At 37.9% G+C, this 25444-nt stretch overlaps 2 protein-coding genes across 2 annotated transcripts; both read left to right on the forward strand.

Annotated features, from left to right (window-relative positions):
• LOC18767819 (copper-transporting ATPase PAA1, chloroplastic) lies at positions 223–23329 on the forward strand. The gene is made up of 17 exons (XM_020570148.1): positions 223–824; positions 901–954; positions 1519–1672; positions 4371–4445; positions 4607–4884; positions 5557–5790; positions 6095–6193; positions 6327–6476; positions 13183–13329; positions 13595–13645; positions 15195–15367; positions 16347–16479; positions 18099–18196; positions 19011–19251; positions 20336–20539; positions 21943–22023; positions 22644–23329. Exons 1-17 carry the CDS (start codon positions 393–395, stop codon positions 22899–22901), a joined length of 2862 nt encoding a protein of 953 aa, XP_020425737.1. The 5' UTR covers positions 223–392; the 3' UTR covers positions 22902–23329.
• On the forward strand, positions 11094–12285 carry LOC18768922. The gene is made up of 2 exons (XM_020570149.1): positions 11094–11177; positions 11265–12285. Exon 2 carries the CDS (start codon positions 11273–11275, stop codon positions 11912–11914), a length of 642 nt encoding a protein of 213 aa, XP_020425738.1. The 5' UTR covers positions 11094–11177; positions 11265–11272; the 3' UTR covers positions 11915–12285.

Here is a 25444-nt window from a genome sequence, read left to right on the forward strand (position 1 = left end):
TCGGGCCAAGCCCAGCCCATGGGCCGGCCCGATCCATCGGCCGGCCCAGTCCATTAGACCTCATTTTTTGATCCCGGCTTGGCCCAAGTTTTCATACCGTTCTAAACACAGCTCATTGATTTTCGTATTCATACCGTGCCGTGCCTCATTTAAATAGGACTCGTGCTGTGTTGGACCAGCCCGTCCCATTCCACACCTCACACTACCTTCCCACATTTAAAACACACACCAACCAGATTCAATGCTATACTGTGGCTCAGTCCCACCTGGCAGATGTGAAGCACCGCGATTATCACATGGCTTTGTAATGTTATATTTCGTACGATAAAAAACACAGATAGAGATTCAGTGATTCAAACTCTGAGCTGCTTGCTTCAATCGCCAACCCTCCCATGGAGTCCACATTGTCTGCAGCGACGCCGACAACGGTAGCTCTCCTCGCCGTCTCCAGAACCCTCAACCGTCGCCTCTCCCAGACCTTTCTCAGTCAACGCCTCCCGAGTCGTCTGCTAGCTCGCAGGCTCACTTCTTGCCTTCCCAGCAGCTACGGCTTTCAGAGGCCTAATAGTCCTTTCTCTTCGTCCTCGCTGAGGAGCCTGTGCCTCGTTGACCCTGCGGGACGGTTCCGTTTAGGGTGCGTTGGCAGCTCCGCTGCGTCGTTTGCTTCCGGCGGTGGAAATGGTGGCTTTGGCGGCGAGAGTGGCGGCAGTGGCGGTGACGGTGAGGGCGGTTCCGGCGGCGGTGATGCGAAGTCGAAGGTGGTTGCTGCTGGGTGCGATGAGATTTCAGCGGTCTCGACGGATGTCATTGTTCTCGATGTTGGAGTAAGCATACACTATACATTACAAATCCCTCCTCTCTCTCTCTCTCTTACTCAATTTGTTTGGTGTTTTCCTATAGGGAATGACATGTGGGGGATGTGCAGCCAGTGTGAAGCGAATTCTAGAAAGTCAAGTAAGTTTTTCCTTCTTCTGCCTCAAATTTTCATGTATTTTCTGTTGGAAGTGAAATTTCATGCTCTGGAAATAGCCAAAGTCACAGTATTTGCTGACAAGAAAGCTGCACTTGGTTGTGAGGAACTGAATTTCATTTGGAATTCCAGTTGTTGGATTTGCAAACTTATGAATGTGGATATGAAGCAAATATATACAACACTACTCTAGCCTTCATTTGCTGGATCAAATCGAGAATACCTTTCTATTTTATAGTAGAGTATAAACATTGAAATATATATTAGCATTTCTTCCTTGGTGTCTCACATTCTTTTCTTGTGCTATTGAAGACAACCCAAGTAGGAAACTAGTAAGTTTAAGATTCCTGTTTTTCTTTTTGGAATTTTGTATTGTTCTCATGTTTATGAGAAGGAGAAGAAAAAGAAAAGTCTAAGTAATATATGGTGTTCTCTTTCCTTATCACTTAAAGGCATTTGAGAAGGGTGCGCAGGTTGATTTTGTTGATGATTTTTGTTCTGTTCTGTAAACTAAACCAATCTTCTTCATTTTATTATCTATATGGCAGCCACAGGTGTCATCTGCTAGTGTAAATCTCACAACAGAGACAGCAGTTGTGTGGCCTGTGTCTGAAGCCAAGGTTACTCCAAACTGGCAGAAGCAGTTAGGAGAGACACTTGCCAAGCATTTGACTAATTGTGGTTTCAAGTCTAACCTTCGTGGTAAGCATTTCACAAGTTCTTCGCCTTCAGTGTGTTATTGTTATTTGTTGTTCGCATTTGAGTATGGATTCCATGGTTCTCATTTATTGAAAAGTTGTATGCTTGGTTAATCTTTGTCATGGACTCACGGCTAATATTTTTCGAGGGCGTTGTTTTTTCTTTACAGTTTTTGCTGGATAAAATTTGAACCTATAATCACTCGTTCTTTAATCTTCATGCTGATTTGGGACCAACAGTTTGTAGATAATTTCTTTTGAGTGTGTTTGCTGTGGAATGAAATTGTGTTGTGTTAGAGCTTTCTCAGTTTGCTGTGGACTTCTTGTTCACTGCTGGATAATTTTTTTTATTTTTTTATTCTAACAAAGTCTCTCTTTCTTATTATACGATTTACACACACACACATATAGAAATATCAACTTGTTTTGCTTTATTAAGAACAAGATCTAAATAGGTCTTTAATAAACATTTCAAGAACTGGTGGTGATTGAGATTGAGATTACTTTATATATTGGCAGACGTTCAGTGCTGATTGTTCTGATGTTGGCTGTCAGGATTTTATTAGCACAGTAGTTGCATGGGTACGAGGATATAGGCTTCATCCTTAGATTGTTGAGTTGCAAAAATAGTTGCTCAGCTGGTCTCGACTTGTTTAATTACGGGACAGCTAGAGTTGCATAGTCAGTCATAGTGCATGAGAAGCATGACGTTTGCTTGAAAGTGTTTGTTTTCTACACTTGATTTCAACCCTATAAAGCTCTCTTTTCTCGATCCTCAAGCACGCTTCTGTTGCATATCAAAATTGTGATGCTGTGGAATTTTCTATATCGTTTCGAGAATTTGAGGATTGAAGTTGTTCTCAAACTTTGGGTTGTATTGTTGTAATGCTATTATAATTTTTTTTTTTAAGATCGAAATCATTTCAGCTGCTAAGATGGACGGAAATTAAGTGGGGTAGACTTTGTGCTTCTTTAGAAATGACGATAGCAGTTAATTTGGTCAACTGAGTGCAGAAATATTATTATATATTTAGGTCCCTCCAGAGAGCTGTTTCTCTAACACTGGTCGTCAAATTAGAACCCCAAACTTTTAAAATAAGAGTAGATATGATCACGAGTTTAGGGTTTTCAAATGATTTATGTGAAGCTTGCTGGGTTTAGTGGCAGGTCAGGGAGCTATGGAAGGAGATATATCACCATAAAAGTGCAAAAGATTTCTTGTCAGGCTCAACCATAATTGTTTATGGTATGTCCTCAAATCGTTGGATTTAATTTCAGTGACATGTATATGCACAGAATGTTTTACATCTCCGCTTCAGTTTATTAGATGTAACAGAAGAGGCTTGAAAGTTGTTATTGATTCACAGTTACTTGCTTCTATAGGTAGTCCCAACCAGCTGCTCATTGTGGTGGATTGGTTTGAGAAGCATTTCTGCTATGGAGGAGGATTTTCTGTTCCCCTTCTACTCTCTGAGCTTAGCAATTCCTTAGTTCTCATTAGGAAATTAAGGACTCATCTTTCTATAAGTTGGTTGTATACTATGCATAAGATATTTGAGAATTAGACTAGTCGTTTCCCCGTATGGGCTTTTTTTTTTGTTGGTATATGTTTATCCACAATTGTGGAAAGCAGTCAATATCTTCTTTTCTTTCATAGGTTTTGTATATGTACTTTGTAGTTGAGGTGTTTCTATTTACGAGGACACAATGGTATGCATTGAAATTGTTATGTGCTCTTTATATGCCTTACTGGTTGTTTAGATAGAGTTTTCAGTTTTTTAAGACACGAAATTCTTTCAGTTTTTTTTCCTTTTGCAAACACAATGCGTCCTTCCAACCAAGGAACAATTAACCAGGCTAATACTTACCTTAGGAGGTAATTTAGCTTTCCAAATCACCTGGGAAGGTGTGAAGAGAGAAATAGAGGGATTGTCCAGAAGGTGCTTTTAGAATGAATTGCAAGAAAACAATCCTGAAGACTCCAAACTCCAAATTCTCCTATCTGCTCTATGAGAAACCAACTTGACTGATTCTAATTCGATAATAATGCTGAAAGTTCTTCTATTTCTAAATCGTTCAAGTTCCTACGGAACCCAAAGTCCCAGCTCAAAGGAAAAAAAAAAAAATATCAACACAAACATTTGCAATAGTAACATTATGATATTGAGATACCCTATAAGGGCAAGGATAAAGAGAACAAAAAGCTGTTTCTCCCACCCAACACTCTTCCCAAAACCTCACTCTTTCCCCATCACCCACCTTAAAACGACAACAAAAAGAGAAATGAAGCGGGTAAAGAAATGAAACAAATTATACAAATGGAGGTTCTTGGTTCCTATAAAAAGAAATTATACAAATGGAACTTCTAATTGAAAATGATATTTGTAATGAAAACTTAATGTCGTTCCATTGTCCCTTTTTTTTTTTTTTTTTTGCTTTTCTTCAATGTTTTGAATATGTGAGATTGTTTTTCTTATTTGTTGTGCACAACTTAGTCTTACTAAGCACCATGTATCCTTGGAAAATACATTCTGTTATGTTTTTCTTTGTGTGATGAAGACTTGGTATTTTCTTTCCTTGATTTTTATTCTGATTGGAAGCACTGCATAATTACCAAAGTCAAGACTCAATTTGGTTTTTCCCCTTATGAATTAATTTGATTCTTGTAGTGGTTCAACTAATTGGTTACTTGTTATGTGCAGATTCAGGAAGAGACAATTTTCTCAAAGTTTTTGAAAGGAAAATGGAAGAAAAGCGTAAACGCCTGAAAGAAAGTGGTAGACATCTTTAAGTAGTGAGCATCTCTAGTATGCTTGTTTTTTCTCAAAGGGTGTCTATATTGTTCTGTAAACTGCTTCAGAGTTCTATGTCTTTAACCATTGATGATTTATCTGCACTACACCGTGCAGCTAATTTCTACTTTACTGTTTTTTGTTAGGCAATGAGCTTGCTTTCTCTTGGGCACTGTGTGCTGTCTGCCTAGTTGGCCATCTCTCCCATTTTTTTGGAGCTAAGGTGTCATGGATCCATGCACTTCATTCGACAGGATTCCATCTTTCCTTATGTCTATTTACATTGCTTGGTCCTGGGCGCCGACTTATCATTGACGGTTTGAGGAGCCTTGTTAGAGGGGCTCCGAACATGAATACTTTGGTTGGTCTTGGGGCTTTATCTTCATTCACTGTCAGTTCAATAGCTGCATTTATACCAAAGCTGGTTAGTGCTTATCTCTCTTTTTCTTTTTTGGTTCTGTATCTAGTTGGTCTACAAAGTTTTAATTTGTACGTGGGATGAACAAAGGGGTCCTCTGTTATAAGTTAGTTGGTTGATACTTGTTGATACTGTTTTATGTCAATACCAAGAAATTGGATACTTGTTTAGCGTTGCCTGTTATCTTCTAATGGGTAACATCATACTTGCAATATAACATGCTGCATAACATGCTTGCTTGTTACTGCATATTATCAATGCTGATTGCTGATCTTTGTAAGGCGTTGCCTAAAAAGGTAACTGAATGCGTAGAAGGGGCTGATATATGTTAAACTCTGTTCCACATGCATCCCTGAGGAGTAATTTTATGCTTCAAATCTTCATGCCATACAGTCAACCAGGCTCTAATTCCAACTATTTCTTTTAGAAAATAAATATCTGAAATCATGTTGGTCCAACAGGTTAAATTTTGGAGGGCCTGGCCCAAACACTTTGGTTTAAGACTATTTCTGGCCCTCTTTTTGTGTATGACCTATTCTGTCGTTTAAGAAAAGCTAAAGAGTTTGCCCCTCTCTTGCCCTCCTTCCCTACCCCGCTCTCTTCTTTTGAACTTCGAAATTTGATTGAAACGTATATGTGTCGTGCTTGCTAACTCTGTAGCCTTTGTTGTGGATGCAGGGCTGGAAGACTTTCTTCGAGGAACCAATTATGTTGATAGCATTTGTCTTGTTAGGGAGGAATCTTGAACAAAGAGCTAAAATCAAAGCAACCAGTGATATGACCGAACTTCTAAGTATTATACCGTCAAAAGCTCGTCTTTTGGTCAACGACGGTGCAAAAGAGTTGGAATCAATAGTTGAAGTTCCGTCTAACAGTCTCTCTGTTGGAGATCAAATTGTTGTACTACCTGGAGTAAGTATGATACAGTCCTGCTTTTTTTTTTTTATTATTGAATGTTTTGTACACACTCTCTCTCTCTCTCTCTCTCTCTCTCTCTCTCTCTCTACATTGACCATGTTTAACTTTTCAGTTATACTCTTAAGTGCTTTATCCTTTGATAGATTCAGTCTTTTCTGTTAGATGCCATTACTATTTTATGGATCGTTGATCTCCCAATTTCTGGTGCAAAAGATAACATAGTGGTGAATTATATAGCCTATCTAGTATCCTGATTTTGTGGCATGCAATTACAGTTTCCTTTTTTGCTTTGCTTTAGGAACGTGTTCCGGTAGATGGAATTGTTAAAGCTGGTAGAAGTATCATTGATGAATCAAGTTTTACAGGAGAGCCATTGCCAGTGACCAAACTACCTGGGGTATGGTTATTGTTGTATATTGAGCGTGGGCATTTTCCCCATCTCTTCTATGTTACACATTTTAATTCATATTATAGAAGCTATTTCAGATATGACTTTATCATAATATTGGGGAATTTTATGTTTGTGCTAGAGTCAAGTTGCTGCCGGAAGCATAAATCTCAATGGAACTCTTACAGTTGAAGTGCAGAGACCAGGTGGTGAGACTGCTATGGCAGACATTGTTCGTTTGGTAGAAGAAGCACAGAGTAGGGAAGCTCCTGTACAGCGCTTGGCTGACAAGGTGATCCATTCATTCTTAGAGTATTTGGACATACATTATACTATAGTCGCTATTTTGCAGTAGTGATATCCAAAGTAAAGTATTTTCAATTTATAATAGTGGCTTATTACTTGTAGGGGTGCATGATGCAGAATGCATATTATTAGTTTTCCTACTTCTATTTGGATTAGTTTTCCTCTTATTAGTTTTCCTAATTCTTAAAGATTCCTTCTTGTTAAAGGATCTCTTATTAGTTAATTTGCTTTCCTCTTTCTTAAAGTTTACTTTTCCTTTTCCTAGACTAAAAAGGGTTTTGCCTCTATAAATAGAGTTGTTTGTAATCTTTTAAGGCAGACTTAATTAATGATAAATTTCCTTACTTTAAACTCTCTAATTCCTTCCCTTCCCTTTGTCTCTTCGATCTCTAATTCTTCTCCTCGATCCTTAATTTCTTCTCTGTTCTATTGCTCAAGTGTTTACTCTAAACATACGGGCTGTTTACTCTAAACCTACGGGCTGTTCTACATCAATTGGTAATCAGAGCCTTCCCTCACTTTTGTTTGCGTTTGCTCTCTCCCATGGTGCCCCAAACCGTGGCCAGCCTTGTAGAACAATTTCCTGCGTTCCAAGACAAAGTTTCTGACGATATCGTTGGCATGGAAACCCAACTCTCCAAACTCAGCGTTGACCTCAAAGACGAGTTGGTACAGGCTCCCACACATCGTGCGAAAACGGACCTGGCCATCACCAAACTCCAAGACTCCGTTCAGTTGCTTATCAATCACTTTCGGGCTGGACATGCTGAACCTTCTTCTACCTTCGTAGTGCTCTTGAGTTCCTCGACGCCACCACCAAAAAGTGGCCTTCTACCCAATCCACTTGTGGATCAAAAACTCAGGGCCGTGCCATACGGCATGCCTCATAGCTCCACTAGGCTCTCGCTTGATGAGCCCAAGGCTCAATTGGAGCCTTCCTTTTCTTTTGGGTCTCTGGCACCGCCCCATTATACCCAACACACAATGGGCCCTTCTACAGTTCCACATGACCAAGGTACTCATCCCCCTTGCCATTTTGACAACGATGTCATCCACCACATCAAGCCTACTGCTCCTACTTTTGATGGTCATGGGGATCCTACGATGTTTCTTGATTGGGTTCAAGCCATGGAAGATTATTTCGCCTGGTACGATTTGACGGATGCTCATAAACTTCGCATTGGTAAGATGATGCTACAAGGAACCGCTAGACAATATTGGAATTCCATGGAGGAGCAACTATACCAATTTGGACAGCCGCCTGTGACTCTCTGGGACGAGATGAAATTAAAGCTTCGCGAACAATATCTTCCCACCTTTTATTGCCATTAATTGTATGACCAATTATGGACCCTTTCACAAGGAAGTTTAAACGTTATTGAATTCCACGCTCGTTTTATCGAACACAAGATACGTGTGGGGATTCGTGAAGAACCCGACATCACTATGTCTCACTTTATCCATGGTCTTTGTGACGATGTCAAATGTGAAGTCCGGAGGTTCCGTCCGCATATTCTGGAAGATGCATATTGCCACGCATTGGAACCTGAAACTTTTTTGCGTTCACAACGTCGATATACATGGCATTTTGGGCACTCTTCCACTCTTACTCCAAACCGTAGAACTCCTAGCTCTAAATATGGCGTTGTCGGTCCACCTGCTCCTACCATACCTGCAACAGAAAAAGGACTAGCCCATCCACGGCTTCTCATATAGAATGCTATCGTTGCCACACTAAGGGCCACATCGCCTCCCGTTGTCCCCACAGAACTTTAACCCTTGGCTCCCTCAATGAAGACTTTTGTGTGGACGAGTATGTGGAGCCCCTTGAACCTGTTTATGATCCAGAACTTGATAATTGCTGTGAGGAGGCGGCGTTTCACCAACTGAGTGTTATGTATTGTATTTATTTAGCACCTAAATCTCCACCTCCTGATTCATGGAAGTGCACAAGTATCTTTCAAACCTATGTCCCTTGCGGTACCAATAGATGCCAACTAGTTATTGATGAGAGAAGTACGCTGAATGTTATCTCTAAAACTGCTATCGATCGCCTTCACCTTCAGGCTGAGCCACACCCCCATCCTTTTCATGTTGGCTGGGTCGATAAAACCAGGGTACCTGTTACCGAAAGATGTCTTGTTCCTCTTCAATTGGGTCCCTGTCATGAGCAACGTTATTGTGATATCCTACCTATGAGTAAAGCACATGTGCTCCTAGGCCGGCCTTGGCTTTATGACCGCCGTGTGAAAAGTTGCAGTAGAGAGCACCTATACTTTTCAACATGAAGGAAAGAACATAACATAACGGTAAAGCCTTCCAATTCGGCCATCAAACCAACTAAGGATGTTCAACCAACATTGTCAATTAAAGAGAACGCTTTGGAGCATCGATTGAGTATTTTATCACCTATAGACTTTGCAAACGAACTGCAAGAAACTCGTGTGGTCTTTGCTTTCTTGCTTAAACTGGCATCTGACTACACCCCCACTCCACTTGCCGAACCCATACAACAGCTCCTCACTAAATTTTCTAATGTCATACCTGATGACGTACCAGATGACCTACCTTCAGTGAGAGAGATTCAACATGCCATTGACCTTGTTCCTGGTTTGCAAATTCCTAATCTTCCCCATTATCGTATGAATCCACCTGAGCGAGCGGAATTGAATCGACAAATTCAGGGGTTGCTGGCTATGGGCTTTATTCGTCATAGCTTAAGTCCTTGTGCTGTTCCAGTTCTCCTTACCCCCAAAAAGGATGACTCCTGGCGAGTGTGTGGATAGTCGCGCCGTAAATAAAATTACAGTTAAGTATCGTTTCCCCATACCGTGACTTGAGGATATGTTGGATGATTTGGCGGGTTCCCAATGGTTTTCAAAGATAGATCTTCGCAGTGGCTACCATCAAATCCGTATTCGTGAAGGAGATGAGTGGAAAAACGCATTAAAAACCCCTGATGGCTTATATGAGTGGCTTGTGATGCCCTTTGGCATGTCCAATGCACCCAGCACGTTCATGAGGTGATGACTCGTGTTACGACCTTATATTGGTAAATTTATGGTAGTTTATTTTGATGATGTATTGATATACAGCCACTCTCGGGAGGAACGTCTCCAACATCTTAGGACAATATTCTCTACTTTACAGAGGGAAAAATTGTATGCCAACTTAAAAAAATGTTCGTTTCTTCAACCTCAAGTTTTATTCTTGGGGTTCAATATTTCTGCGGCTGGGGTTAGCACAGATCCTGCCAAGGTGGAGGCTATTATTGGTTGGCCAACACCCATGACTTTGACAGAGGCACGCAGCTTTCTTGGCCTCACCTCTTTTTATTGACGATTTATGCCAGGGTTCAGTACTATTATGGCACCAGTAACTGATTGTATGAAACAAGGAGCTTTTCTTTGAACCCCTACGGCTACCAAGGCCTTTACAATTTTGAAGCAGAAGATGACTTAAGTGCCTGCTCTTCGACATCCTGATTTGACTAAAGTCTTTGAAGTCGCATGTGACGCTTCCGGAGTTGGGATTGGTGGTGTGCTTAGCCAAGAAGGACATCCCGTAGCATACTTTAGTGAGAAACTTAATGAAGCAAAGCAACGTTATTCTACTTATGATAAGGAGTTTTATGTTGTGATACAAGCACTTCGGTATTGGCAATATTACCTACTGCCAAACGAATTTGTGTCGTATTCAAATCATCAAGCTTTGAAATATCTCCACTCTCAATGCACCATTAGCAGTGGACATGTTAAGTGGTCCGAATATCTCCAGATCTTTACATTTGTTTTACGACACCGTCCAGGCATTGACAATAAGGCAGCCGATGCCCTTAGTTGCGTGGCTACTATTTTGCACACAATGACAGTTCAGATAACCGAGTTTGATCGTATTAAGACTGAGTATTTGTCTTGTCCATATTTTGGAATCATTTTTCAGGAAGTTTCCAATGGTAACCGTCGCGAGTATGTAGACTTTATTACAAGAGATGGGTTCTTATTTCGAGGAACACAATTATGTATTCCTCGTACTTCTCTCCGTGAATTCCTTGTTTGGGAACTACATGGTGGCGGCCTCGCAGGACATTTTGGCAAAGATAAGACTACTGCCTTGGTGGAAGATCGTTTCTATTGGCCATCATTAAAACGTGATGTTGCTCATCTCATCTCCCAATGCCGCACATGTTAGCTAGCTAAAGCTCGCAAACGTAACACAGGTTTATATACCCCTCTACCAATACCTCATGCACCATGGAAGGATCTTAGTATGCATTTCGTGCTTGGTTTACCTAAGACTAGTCGCGGCTATGACTCTATCTTTGTCGTAGTTGATCGTTTTTCTAAAATGGCACATTTTCTGCCTTGTGCCAAAAATACTGATGCTTCTTATGTGGCCAAGTTATTTTTTAAGGAAGTAGTCTGTTTGCATGGCCTCCCTGTCTCTGTTGTTTCTGATCGTGATGTCAAATTTGTTAGTTATTTTTGGAAGACTTTGTGAAAGCTTTTCGGTACTACTTTGATGTTTTCTTCTGCTTTCCATCCCCAAACAGATGGTCAAACTGAAGTGGTTAATCGCAGCGTTGGTGATTTACTCTGCTGTTTAGTTGGGGATAAACCTGGTAATTGGGATCTCTTGTTGCCTGTGGCTGAGTTTGCTTATAACAACTCAATTAATTGAAGTACCGGTAAGAGTCCTTTTGAGGTGGTTAATGGGTTTTCTCCCTGATCACCTGTTGATTTAGTTGCTCTTCCTGTGGCTGCCTGCGCCTCAGATTCTGCTATGTCGTTTGCTGAACATATTAGGCAACTGCATGATGACATCCGTAGGCAGATATCCATGCACACCAACACTTATAAATTGGCAGCCAATGCTCATCGTCGTCAACAGGAGTTTCAGGAAGGGGATTTTGTTATGGTGCGGATTTGTCCTGAACATTTTCCTAAGCACTCTTTTAAGAAGCTTCATGCTCGTTCAATGGGTCCTTATCGTATCATTAAGAAGCTTGGGTCCAATGCTTATTTGATTGAGTTGCCTGCAGATATGCATATAAGTCCCATTTTCAATATTTCTGATTTATCTCCTTATCGGGGCACCTTTTCTCCACCTATTTCTATGGATGTTGCTCAGGGTTCCACTCCTCCTATGGTGCCGCGTATTCCTTCTACTAGTTCTGTCCCTACAGATCAGATTGAGGACGTCTTGGATCATGAAGTTGTGGCCTCGTCTATTGGAGGTTCTACCCGTTATCTTGTTCGTTGGGTTGGAAGGCCTGCTACTGAGGATACTTGGATTACAGAAGCTGAATTTTGCCAGTTGGATTCTACTCTTCTGCAAAGTTATCAGGATGCTCTTCATGATCTGGATTTGGCTGCATCCCGTCCTCCCATCATCCATACTTACAAACGTCGTCGTCATCCATAATCTTGGTTTACTCGCCAGTGTCGAGTTCTTTTTCGGTGGGGGAGAATGATGCAGAATGCATATTATTACTTTTCCTCTTATTAGTTTTCCTATTATTAGTTTTCCTAGTTCTTAAAGATTCCTTCTTGTTAAAGGATCTCTTATTAGTTAATTTGCTTTCCTATTTCTTAAAGTTTACTTTTCCTTTTCCTAGACTAAAAAGGGTTTTGCCTCTATAAATAGAGTTGTTTGTAATTTTTAGGCAGACTTGGTTAATGATAAATTTCCTTACTTTAAACTCTCTGATTCCTTCCCTTTCCCTTCGTCTCTTCGATCTCTAATTCTTCTCCTCGCTCCCTTATTTCTTCTCTGTTCTATTGCTCAAGTGTTTACTCTAAACTTATGGGCTGTTTATTCTAAACCTTGGGGCTGTTCTACATCAGTGCACATGGGCTGGATTCGGTCGGTTTTGGTCTCAAAGTGACCTGAACCGACATAGTGGGTTTGCAATTTTTTGAAACCAAATTGTGTTTGTTCTTTCTCTTAAATCTTGACAGAGGGTGAAGTTGCCCACGGGTGATGGGGCTTATGTACAAATGATTGCATTCTGAGTGTTTGAAGAAACACTAAATCTTGGCTTTTCTGGCAGCTTTTGCTGCCGTCAAAGTTTTGTTTCACATTGGGTGCAATTCTGCATCCCTTATGCTGATAACTAGCTAGAACCCGATGGATTCCGCACCTGGTGAGAGTATAGAATGCTTTCTCAGGTCTTAGGATTGAATAATACTCACCTAAAGTTTGGTAGTTTTGGTGGAAATTTTGGCAAAATCCACAAGAAAACTAATTTCCAACAATATCAGATGTTGCCAATACTTTGGAGATATGCGAGAAAATATGCCTTTCACTATGTTTTGACTATCGAACCTTGGATATTTCCGATATCTTGGTTGAAGTGCAAAGTAGACGCGTACACAAAAGTTTCACGGTATTGTTTGAACAAGTGACCCTGTGAGACTTGGATATGGGTTAGATACTTTTATGATTTGGTGTTGCCATAAATTTTATCTTGTTCTAACTTCTAATTCAATGCATCGCTTACTAGTGAGAATCTTTTATGCTTACTCTGTGTTCTTGTGTTTAGTTTTATTGTATTCTTTTTCTTGTTTCTGGACCAAAACTTTTAATCAAGTACAACAAAGCAACTTACATGTACGCAGTTGCCATAACTTAATTTGTCAATCACACTTACTTGAATGGTGTTCGTCTTTTGATTGGTTTGGTTTCACCAGGTGGCTGGGCATTTTACATATGGAGTAATGACACTCTCTGCTGCCACATTTTTATTCTGGAGCTTGATTGGTGGTCATATTTTACCTGCTGCTTTTCACGGAGGAAATTCAGTTTCATTAGCATTGCAACTCTCTTGCAGTGTTCTGGTATGACCTAGATTTTTATCACACTTAAAAACTTGAAAGTAACCCTAAGAATTCTTCAATACCATCAAGGAAGCTCATATCTTATCTTCTAGTTTGCCTCTTGGAAAGTTGGAAACTGGTAATTAATCATTGATTCGATACGAGTTTTAAAATGATTGTCACTTAAAAGAAGGAAAAACTTCCTAGCTGCATTGTCTGATTGACATTTGCTTTTACTTTTAAAAAAAAATTCCATTTTTCATTAATCTGTGTTTTCTGATTGCAGGTTGTTGCTTGTCCATGTGCCCTTGGGCTTGCCACACCTACAGCTGTGCTGGTAATCTCTTTGCAAACACTACTTACTGCCATACAAGGAATATTTTGTTGTTTTACTTCATTAAAATATTTTTTTGTTTTGGTTGTGACCAACATGAAACCCACATGGTGCATGTTAATCTGAAAAGTTATGAGGGTAATGGGAACATTCATAATGTTTCAACCAAAATGGTGTTTTAAACAAGATATTAAATACTTGTCTCCACGAAATTATCGAAGGTTTGAATGCATGGAAGTACGGATGGAAATTTTAATCTCATAAAAAAGGTGAGGGAAACGAGAAATTATGAATAAGCTCGAAAATCTTCAAACGCAAGAGAAGTATATTTAATCATTTATTTATTATTTTAATTTTTTTTTTTTTGGGAGAAACTAAAGTCTGTAGTAGGTTCGTTTAGAGTGGATAAAATGCGTGCATACAAACACTAATGAAATATAAACCATTATTCAAATCATTTGAAACAAAAACTTAAGGTTTAGTTAGTACAAGAACATTTGTAAGTATTGGTGTGCATATGCACGCACTTTACTACTCTTATGTGTTGGTCTGAGTTGTATAGTTGACAAAATGGTGTTTTAAACAAGATATTAAATACTGGTCTCCACAAAATTATCAAAGGCTTGAATGCATGGAAGTACAGACGGAAATTTTGATCTTATAAAAAACTTGAGGGAAACGAGAAATTATGAATAAGCTTGAAAATCTTCAAACGAAAGAGAAGTATATTTAATCAATTATTTATTATTATTAATTTTTTTTTTTGGGAGAAACTTAAGTGTCTAGTAGGTTCGTTTAGAGTGGATAAAATGCGTGCATACAAACACTAATGAAATATAAACCATTATACAAATCATTTGAAACAAAAACTTAAGGTTTAGTTAATACAAGAGCATTTGTAAGTACTGGTGTTCGTATGCACACACTTTACTACTCTTAATAAACCTACTATGTGTTAGTCTGAGTTGTATAGTTGACTAAATAGTGTAGGAAAGTTTTTAATTAGTTGTAATTTCATGTAATTGCTAGAATTATTTTCCTTTAATTGTAATTTTTGTATATTTTAAATACCATCCAGTGGAAGTTGAGTAATAAATCAGAACATAATTTACAATCCTACTTTCTATGTTACCGACTTTAATTTGCGGAAACGCTATTACTTAGAAATGGTCTTGTACTTGTTATGCCATAAATATTTCTAATGTTTTTGTTAATAGAATGTATATACTTTGTTTTTTATTGCAACGCCTTCAAGGCTCAGACCCTTTGCTTGGCTTAGTCTTTTCTGCCTATCAAAAGCTATATATGATGCCATAAAATGATAAACAGAACGTGAACAGGATATGCTAGTTTCTGAATTCAGCTTACTTTGTATTTAAGCAATTGCATTTTAGAGAAACCACTCCCAACAACTGACCACAAGGTAAGGTTGGCACACACTCTGCAAACAAAATCATTACCTCTGTAAGTTTCATTTGTTTGATAAGTGCTAAATTTGAATTTACTTGCGTATGATATATCAAATTTATCTTCAGTATTGAGTGCTTTCTAGGTTGGGACTTCATTGGGAGCAAAAAGAGGACTGCTTTTGCGTGGTGGAAATATTTTAGAGAAGTTTTCAATGGTGAACACTATAGTGTTTGATAAAACAGGGACTCTGACAATGGGCAAACCTGTTGTGACAAAGATTTTGACACCTGAACGTTCAAAGGTTACTGACTTACAGTTGAGTGGTGAAAAATTTTCAATCTCACATGACTGTTTCATTTAAGGGAATTGAATTTGCCAGAAGCTTTTCTAATTACATTAGAAAATGGTTCCTTTATTTTTCTGTGAAACAATAAGAGTTCAGCATGCTTCTATGATCTCTTCTCTTCGACCCTTGCCAACAATTGCAAGGGAATTTACAACTCTTAACTTCCTAGCCCCGATCCAAACCCAAACCGAAAGAAAAATAATAGAGAAGTGTAAATATACGTAGTTCACCCCAAATTAGGCTATGTTCATGATCTATTAAATAAATAAAGAAATTAAAAATAGGTTCTTCACTCATGCTAAAGTAAGATCCCTTTACTCAACATTGTTCAGAATAGGGAACCAAAACCAAAGGTCAACAAGCAGGACACTGAAACTGTTCCTCTTGCTTAATTGAATGGCATCTTATCACATATTGCTTATGGATTGCTGTCTAGCTGCATGTGTTGATGTAAGTAATGTGTTTAAGTAGTTTAGTGACATATGCATTACCAATTATTTCCTCGAGTGCATTTGTTTGATCTGTTTTACAATCCACCTGTACTACTAGAATAAATTCTGGGTGTTGCAACGAATTTATGCAGTTTTTAGGACCCAAATGCATTTGAAGTGGATGAAATTTTTTTATGACTTGATTATCAGAGGTGCAACTTGACCAAATAACTCATCCTTTTCATGGATACACATTGCGTTACTTTAGCTGTTTTATAATTTACACATGACTACAAAGATGAGTACACATAACCATATAGAAGTGATCTTTTTACCTTTATCATCAACTCAGTCCGGAGTCTTTCCAATCTGTGTTTTTTACCTGTTATATTGGTTAAGTAATTTATTATCTAGAAATTAGATCAGTTAAAGAAAGATTACAACTCAGAGCTTTTGTCACTAGGTTTTTACCATTAAGATGAAAATTGGAGTGATTTTTCTTTTAATCTTTTAACAGAGAAAAGTTTAACCATACTTGGTCAGAAGTTGATGTTCTGAAGTTTGCTGCTGGAGTAGAATCAAATACAGTTCATCCTGTTGGGAAAGCTATTGTGGAAGCTGCTCAGGCTGTTAATTGCCACAATATGAAGGTTACTTCTTCTCAAGCTTTGTAAATGTGCTTCTTATGGATCATTTCGTCCTTAACTTATTGAACTGCATCTTGTTCCATACTGTTGAGGTGGATTTTGATTACTGTGCACAATATTTTATGGAGTGCATTCCTTATGGAATTTAATGTGAACCAGAGTTCTTAATAAGTGAACATATGATTCTTTCTCCTTAATGATTGCATATCTGGATTCTTCGTCGTTGTTTCAATTTTTCGTTATCCATCTATGACTCAGAAGAACCCAATCTTCTATTCTTCAGTTTGGCTTGGATCAGTGTGCAAGTTTTGTCAGTCTACATTTATTTTAAAGCCCACTAAACTCAACTGACATGGAAAACAAACACAGTAACTTTAATAAGTGAAAATATGATTCTTTCTCCTTCATGATTATGTATCTGGATTCTTCGTCTTTATTTCAACTTTTCATTATCCATCTATGATTCACAACAACCCAATCTTCTATTCCTCGGTTTGGCTTGGATGGGTATGCAAGTTTTGTCAGTCTACATTTATTTTAAAGCCCACTAAACTCAACTGACATGGAAAACAAACACAGTAGACTTTGATAACTCAATAAACTGAGGCCCTGTTTGGGAGTGCTTTTGTACGATGCACTTCTACTTAGACGCTTTTTCTAGAAGTGAAAAAATGCGAGCACTGCCTGAAAACGCACTTTGAAATGCTTCATGAAGAAGAAGCTAGCAGGCGCTCCTCCAGAAATCATTTTTAAGTGTTTTAAAATCCAAAAGAAACCTTTTCTGCCAAATGCCGCCAGAAGAGGTTTTGGTTATCTGAAAGCACTGCTAAAAGTCGAAATAGGATCGCAAAAGAAAAGGAGATAACTTAGATGAGACTCATCTTATTATGCAGAAATAAGCTTAATCAGATTGGAAGATGACTTAAGATGAGTTTCACTGCCAATTACTGGTAGGAAGTTTTATCCTAAGTATGAAGAATGCCCATAAGAAAGTGTTTGATAGAAAAGAAAATACTAGGTTGAACTGTAAAATGAAAGCTTACATTCCATAGCTATGTAAAATAATCTGGCATTTGTATGGGGGTAAATGCTCACTACTACTGGAGCTACTAGCCCCCACAAATATTTGCATCTTCTAAAATATGTTTAAACAATTTAATGTTGATCCTTTTGAAAAACGTAATCGTGTGGCATAATTTTACCCTTGGTTTTGATTGTTCCTAAATGTGAATTAAGTATTTAAGCAGCAGTTTCTTAGGCTTCTCTGGTGTTTTGGCCTGGGTAAAGTGTTGTTTGAGGTTGTCTCCTTTCATAGGTTATATGTCCTCTAATGGATTTTATTAAGGACAGATTTAGATTTTTTGTATCTTTGTGGACATCTTGGTCTAAGCACTTTAAGGATATTCCCTTTAGAGTGATTTCATCTTGACTGGGCTGGAGTTCTGTTCTTTTTTCATTTTTTCTTTTGTTTTTCTTTTCCCACTATATAGTATCTCATTTCTTACAAAGAAAAACAGAATGCATTTAGTGAACATGTCGCGTTCTAGGATAGATATATTATCAAGTGCATGTATTAACAAAATCATGGTGCTGAGATCATTTACCGTAAATCTTTATTTCAGATTGTAGATGGAACATTTTTGGAAGAACCTGGGTCTGGTGCTGTAGCAACTATTGAGAACAAAAAGGTTTCTATAGGAACTTTGGACTGGGTTCGAAGGTAATTAATTCCTCACTGGCCCTTTTGTAGTTTACAGGTTTCAATGGAATATAATAGTTTGTATTGCTTCGTATTTGCATATGAATTGCTGCTTGTGAATGTGTAATGCTTATGGGCATTGGTCATGGATTATGGTTAGGTAACTCAAAAGAACTTAGAATCCTACTTCTAATTGAAAGATTTAGATTGATGTAGAACAACATAAAGGAGGGTTATGCCTATGGTCATGGTGAACTGTTACGACTACAAATAACAATCTAAATGGAGAAGCGTGCTTTGACTTACGAAAATAAAAGGGTCTATAAGTAGCACAATTTGTGGGAAATGGGAGAATCTTTGAGAGAAAAAGAAGATATAGACCTGCTGTAATTGGAGAGGATGAAAGAGAAGGTAAATCTAAATAGAGAGAGGGTACATGCATTCAGGGCTCCAAGCCATGAACAAAGGCTCATTTCTTTAACTCCAAGTTGCCTTTGACTTACAAAAGTGAGCCTTATTTATATAGGGGTTTGACATATAAAGGAATTAAAAAGAAAATCCTAGATATTTGTTAAAGAGTTGCAGACTTTTAAAGACATATTAAAGAATAGAAGATTCTTAGACCTTAAAAGATTTTAAATTGATATGACTCTTGACCTTAACTTTTAAATTGATATGACTAGTGAAAATGGACTGACTGTTTTGCTTGCCTTAGACATTTTATTTTTGGACCAAAAGGCTTAGTCTTTGGCTTTGGCTTCCATATAGGATATGTTTTTTCTTATTGTGATTTTAACCATTTGCTCTTGGATTGTGTGTTATCTCATATGTGCAGGCACGGAGTTAATGAGAATCCATTTCAAGAAGTAGAGGCCCATAAGAGTCAGTCTGTTGTTTATGTTGGCATTGATAGTACTCTTGCTGGTCTTATTTGTTTTGAGGATCAGATAAGGGAAGATGCTGGACAAGTTGTTAAATCTTTATCTAAGCAAGGGATAAATGTATACATGCTATCTGGGGACAAAAGAAATAACGCAGAGTATGTAGCATCTGTTGTTGGTATTCCGAAAGAGAAGGTAAGGTGTTTCCAATTTTTTTAATTTTATTTTTTATTATGGTAAACAAAATTTTCATTACTTAGGAAACAAGGTACTAATGGTGAACAAGGAGCACTTTTAAAACAAAACTTCATGAAACCAAAAAATCAATTCTACACTAAGAGAGATACAGCAAGACAGTAACAAGGAAAATTGCCAAAAAGACTTCCATACAGATGCATTCCGATCTGATAAAATAACAGAGGACAGCTCCTTGGTCTTTAAGGTTAAACACTGGAATCTTTAAGAGTAAGACTCTGATTTCAATCTTTACCTGTTATAGTGACTGCTGATTCCATAACTGAGGGTGGACAAATGAAACTTATTTTGATGGAAAGACAACACATGAGAACTGAATGAATTGCAGGGATATGTAATTAGTTAGAAATGGTGACTGCATTGTTGGAAGAAACTACTCCTGAATGTGAGAAATTCAAATTATAAGCGTTCACAAAGCTTGGCTATGGAGAATTACTTCTGCCGAGCTGTAAAGATTATTTTAACAAATAGATATGGCCTCCATAAAAATTGTTGGGATGCGAAGTTTGTCTTGAGGGGTTTGAGTCCATGTCCATGAAAAGATCCCAAAGATGGGAGGTTTTTTATTGTTGCTGTCAGTTTATGGTGGGAAGGGGGAACAAAGTTAGACTTTGGGAAGATTGTTGGGTACGGGAAATACCTTTGTACTCAAGATTTCCTCGACTTTTCAGGTGTCTATGGGTTAAAATAATAGGGTGGCTGTTATGACAGAGGTTTGTGCAGCTTTTCTTTTGAAGACAGTTACATGAAGAAGAAACTGAGGACAGTTTTGGAGAGTACTCAGGTTTTTCAGCACATGGTCCAGATAGGAGGAAAAGGAAACTGGATTCATCAGTCTTAGGCCCGTTTGATTTACCTGTGTTCCACAATCTGACTATATATATTTATAATTATCCCTATAGTAGGAATTATTTTTCCCCAAGTAATTTAAGTAGTGGTCTAAAGTGTTATACAACTTTAAGCAGAACATAAAAAGCTTTTCCTCTATCGTTTTCAAAGGTAAAAGCTATGCTGTGGATTGCAGGTGATATCTGGTGTTAAACCGAGGGAAAAGAAGAAATTCATAACGGAACTTCAGAAGGATCAAAACATTGTAGCCATGGTTGGTGATGGAATTAATGATGCTGCAGCGTTAGCTTCATCACATGTTGGAATTGCCATGGGTGGTGGTGTTGGAGCTGCTAGTGAGGTATCCTCTATTGTGCTACTGGGCAACAGACTTTCACAGGTACTTATAGAAAAATATAACTTTTGTAGTACAACATAACTATTTGCTTCATATCATGAACCATTTTACCTGTATAATTGCATCCATCCATTTCATTTCTAAGGGTTGAAAGGATGTTGTTCCTTACCTTAGTTAAGGGTTAACGGTTTTCGTGCTGGGGGTGGGGTAGAGGGCTGAGTTCTTATGGAACTGCAGAGTGTTGGCTGTCATTGGGGCCTTATGGATGGAGAGGAATAGACGAATTTTTTAAGACTCCAATGGGATGTGGTCGAAGACTTGTGGCATATGGTGTTTCTTTGTCATCTCTTTGGGGTTTTGTTTCCAATGTTTTCAAGGTTGTCAGTTTGTCTGCCTTATTGCTAGATTTGGAGGCATCTATTAGTAGTGTTTTCTTTTGGTTTGTTCCTGTGGCTAGTTTTGATCTGCTCTTGTTTTTTTTGGTTTGTTATATAGAAGTGGATTTTGGAACTACTGGTTGTACTGTTTAATATTTTGTTAATAAAAGTTCTCTCTTAAAAGAGAAGTAAAGAAATAGTTGATCAAAAATCGGTGAATTCCCAGTTAATTTGGGGTTGGGGTGCTAGAGGCAAAATATCTAATAACAACTCTTTTTAAGCAATTGAAGATGCAAATGTAACTCTGTCATTAAAGTGCATGTTGGTACAACCACACAACTTGCTTTCTCTTGAGCAAAATAAGGGGCCACTTACCAGCTGGCCTGTGCCTTTTTCATTTTGGCAAAGGGCATATGAGAATGTGCATATATATGTGATCTGACATATTCAATTAACAGTTGCGGTTTCTTATTTTTCCTTTTAAGTTATCATAATTTTCTAGAAGTTTTTATGACATGCATGATATGTGTGTCTCAGTGCAAAACGAGTGCAACACAATAAGCGTACAAGAGAGAACCCAAAGGAAATTAATAATGAACTAAAACAAGGCTAGCTTATGAAATTCAACAACAAAATTCCTCAAAGGAAACGAAGAAATCCTAGCTTTCAGAACTCGAACTCTAGGAATTTGAGGAGCCCTGAAAATTAATTACTGGAGCTGTGCATGCCTCAATCCAGTGTTAATGTATAAATTCTTAAAAGGGTTATTTATGCAAACACCTCCCTTGTTGTTTGTGAAAGCATAAATTGGCACCAGATTGTATACTCTGCTATATCTGGAAACCAAACTATAGATAGAGGCTTACAAGCCTGTTAGGAAAATTTGCTTTCACTGTCGTCCACAACTACAAATTGAAGAATGCAGCACAAATCTTTTTACCAGTACAGCTGAAAATGATTATTTGGAAAATATGAATAATGTTGATCGCTGAAGGGCTGGAGAATATAGTCTTCTTTTCATGTAATAAGCACTGTTGTATTGTATTTGATCTTCATAACGTCCTCCAGGTACTTGATGCTTTGGAGCTGAGCAGGCTAACCATGAAGACTGTGAAGCAAAATCTTTGGTGGGCTTTTGCATACAATATTGTAAGTCCTTTATGGAATAGGAATAGCCAGTGTTCTATTTCTTTTTTTAAATTTTCTCCAGCACTAGAAGCTGAAATAGAATGAAAGAGATCATATTCCATCTTCTGGAGTTTCGTGCCACTGGAAGCACAAGAATGAAAGCCTGTAGATATCACAAGCTTATTAGAAAGTTGATTTTGAATCTTTAGTATCTACATAAAATTTTAAAAGAATGGAATGGAGCGAATATTGTGATTTTTATCTGGCTTTTTTTTGCTGTCAGATTTACTAGTTTACTCAAAGTGATTCAAAGTACTTTCAGTTGCCTGAAATAAATTAGAATGTGCCGTCCTTAGCTGCTTCCAGTAGCTGACAATTTCGATAATCAAACTGTTTTATATACCGTACTTGTTTAACTCGGGCAGACTTAAGTTGAAACTGCAATCCTTTTCTTTTTGTTTTTTTGATTATCCTTCTAATGAGGTGCTTAATACAAGGACAAACCATATTGTTTCTTTTCTCGTCTTTTTCTCCCTTTTCATTTTTCTTTCCCCTTTCCTTAGTATTGTTTCAAGATACTGTATATGCTTTGCTCTCTTTTCAGAAGCAATGCCTGGTCTTATGCTACTAGCTTTTTACAGGTAGGACTTCCAATTGCTGCTGGAGTGTTGCTGCCGGTAACTGGGACCATGCTGACGCCGTCAATTGCTGGAGCCCTCATGGGCTTGAGTTCTGTCGGGGTTATGGCAAATTCATTGCTTCTAAGATACAAGTTTTCATCAAAACAGGGAGAAATATATAGTGGATCTGCACACACGAACACTAACGGGGATTCCAATCTTCTCATGGACAAAAGTGCAGAAGAACATCCTCATTCTGATGGAAAATGGAAAGGATGATAACACCAACAAAAAGATAGGGTTCTACATGTTCTACCACTAGATGTGGAGCAGCCTGATAACATGGCAGCAGATAGGGGTCCTACAATTCAATTATCCCAAGAATTCTGAAAGATGGCCAAAGAACAAACACCATACTGCCGTAAAGAGAATTTAGGAATCTACTGCAGAACTGGATAAATTTTTTGAACTGGTATTCTTCTCGGACCATATCTTTCAATGAGCGGCAGTTCATCGGTGTTGCCAGTTTTACGTAAACAATATCCTTAATTCAACAGGGTCTTGCTATCTTAAGTTCTACCGAGTGTGACTTATGGGTTGTATTCTCAGCAATATTTAAAACACATTTTTGCCAATACTTGGCGTTGCATGGCAGACATTAAAACAACAGAGTGCTAGTGGAAATTATTTGAGAGACAATCTTCCAATATATCCGCAAATGCTCAATGCTAAACTATTGGCGCGAAAAACTAGTAGGATGAAAGTCAAGTGTTAGTTTTCTGAAAAATCTGTCCCCTGAACTTTTTGGCTTGTCCAATTTGGTCCCAAGAAACACTTTTGCAAGTGTGTTTAATCAGCTCAAACAGTGACTTCTGTTAGAAAAAGTTGAAAGATTGTGTAGAGGAGTGACTTCTGTTTCAACCAAGTCACTCTTGCAATTGGACTTCATTTATCATCTGCAAACATAATCCCTATTTTAATTTTGTCATATCAATTTTTGACAATTTAGTCCTGACACCACAAGGAGAATTCTCTAATAAGTAGTTCATTTCAGCAAATCACGAAAAGAAATTGATAATAAATACGTTAACCTACTGTAAACCCTATTGTGAAAGTTGCCAATCCAAGCCAGCCCACCAAACTTTAAACACAAATAGTGGGTCGCAAGAAAAAGAAGATTGGTTTATATACAACCATAACCCTGCTTCGGTTTCGCCTCCTTGAATTCAATTTCAAGGTTGGGTAATTTATGAACTTTTAAGGCTATGGTTTTTGTGATCCAATTGTAAGTGGGTGTGGTAATTTCTCAACCTTTATGAGTGGGATTATATGAATGTAAAATTACTGCTCTATGAATATGTTGTGTATGTCTTGATTTTTGACATTTTCTTCCTTCGCAATTCAATTTGTGTCCTCAATTTGGTTTTAGGGTTAAAACCATGTGGTATAAGATTACTTCGTACGTTTAAACTCAATTTGGTTAAAGTATGGTTATAATGTCTTATCACTAGTATTCTTTTTGCAAATATCGAATGTCATTGTAAATAGTGAGGAAAGTAAGGAGGTGTAGTAGAAAATACATGGCAAGTGGCAAACCAGCGAAATGATACAATAAGAATAAATTTACTAAAGGATTAACAAATCAGACTATGACTGTAAAGCTAGAAAAAATATAAGCTGAAAATCTCGACACACGTACAAGCAATATTGCCGGTGAAGAATTAACTAAGTTTTGCCAGGTTCATTAAGCTACCAACAACTCAAAATTTTCAAATGAAGCAACAGAAGCAAGAGATCATATTGGAGCTTAAATCTTAAACCTTTTTATATGGATCTTTAAACTCAAAGTATTGGTGTGCTCCTAAACTTAACCATTTCATAAATTAAACAAAGAGAGATGAGAAAATCATACCCTTGGAACGAAATCTTAAACCTTTTTAAAAAACCCAACAGCCACGCAAGCTATCCACCTAAAGTCTTCTATATGTTTTGAGTACTAGAAGCTTGAGTTTGGTTTCAAAGCTTGGGTTTTGCCTGTTGCCATGTGGAGGATGGTTTATGGAGATGGAAGTTAATAAACAGTTTCAAAGCCAATTGGAAGCTACAGGGATGATTCCAGCATGTATTTCCTTTAGGCTCTGTGTGGTTCACGGAATGAATTTGAGGGGAATCATTTCTCATGTCATTTCTCAAGAGAAGGGATGAGAAATAGAAGATTCATTTCCCACGTTTGGTAATGCTGGGAAAGAACGTGGGAAAGGAATTGAGAGATAACACTTTATTTCATTTTCCATGTTTGTTTTGAGTAGGAATGGAAACAAAGTTTGTATAAATTTTCAATTATACTCATATTAAATTAAATAAAAAAATAAATGCATTTAATGATATATTGTAATTCTAAATTGTTAATGGGGACAAAATGGTCATGAAAAATGTGTATTTAATGTTGGTTCATTTTCCCAAACTATCCCATAAGGAGGGAAAATAAAACCTAAGTTGGGAGGATGACTTCACTTTCTCCCCTACTTTCCTATAGGCCAGGCAACGATTTTCCATGTTTGGACTTATCAAACATAAGAAAGTAATTGATTTCTCATCCTCAAATCTCATTTCCCATGAACCAAACGGGACCTTATTGTGTTTTTCTTTTATTAAAAATTGCAGTCAATATAATGTCTTGACAGAAGGGATTTGATGACGGTAGTTGGCATGACGTTTGATGGGAGATGTTATTTTTTCTTTGGAGCTAATTTCAATTTCCTTTTTAAGTCTAAAACAGAGAGAGAGAGAGAGAGAGAGAGAGAGAGAGAGAGAGAGATGAA

This window comes from Prunus persica, chromosome G8 (assembly GCF_000346465.2).
Source record: "Prunus persica cultivar Lovell chromosome G8, Prunus_persica_NCBIv2, whole genome shotgun sequence".
NCBI lineage: Eukaryota > Viridiplantae > Streptophyta > Magnoliopsida > Rosales > Rosaceae > Prunus > Prunus persica.

Coding starts and splice junctions, on each gene's coding strand:
- LOC18767819 (XM_020570148.1), top strand. CDS start 393: ATGGAGTCCACATTGTCTGCAGCGACGCCGACAACGGTAGCTCTCCTC. Junction 19,252..20,335: donor TTGGTATTCCGAAAGAGAAG/GTAAGGTGTTTC, acceptor TGTGGATTGCAG/GTGATATCTGGTGTTAAACC. Junction 22,024..22,643: donor GGGCTTTTGCATACAATATT/GTAAGTCCTTTA, acceptor AGCTTTTTACAG/GTAGGACTTCCAATTGCTGC.
- LOC18768922 (XM_020570149.1), top strand. CDS start 11,273: ATGTCGTTTGCTGAACATATTAGGCAACTGCATGATGACATCCGTAGG.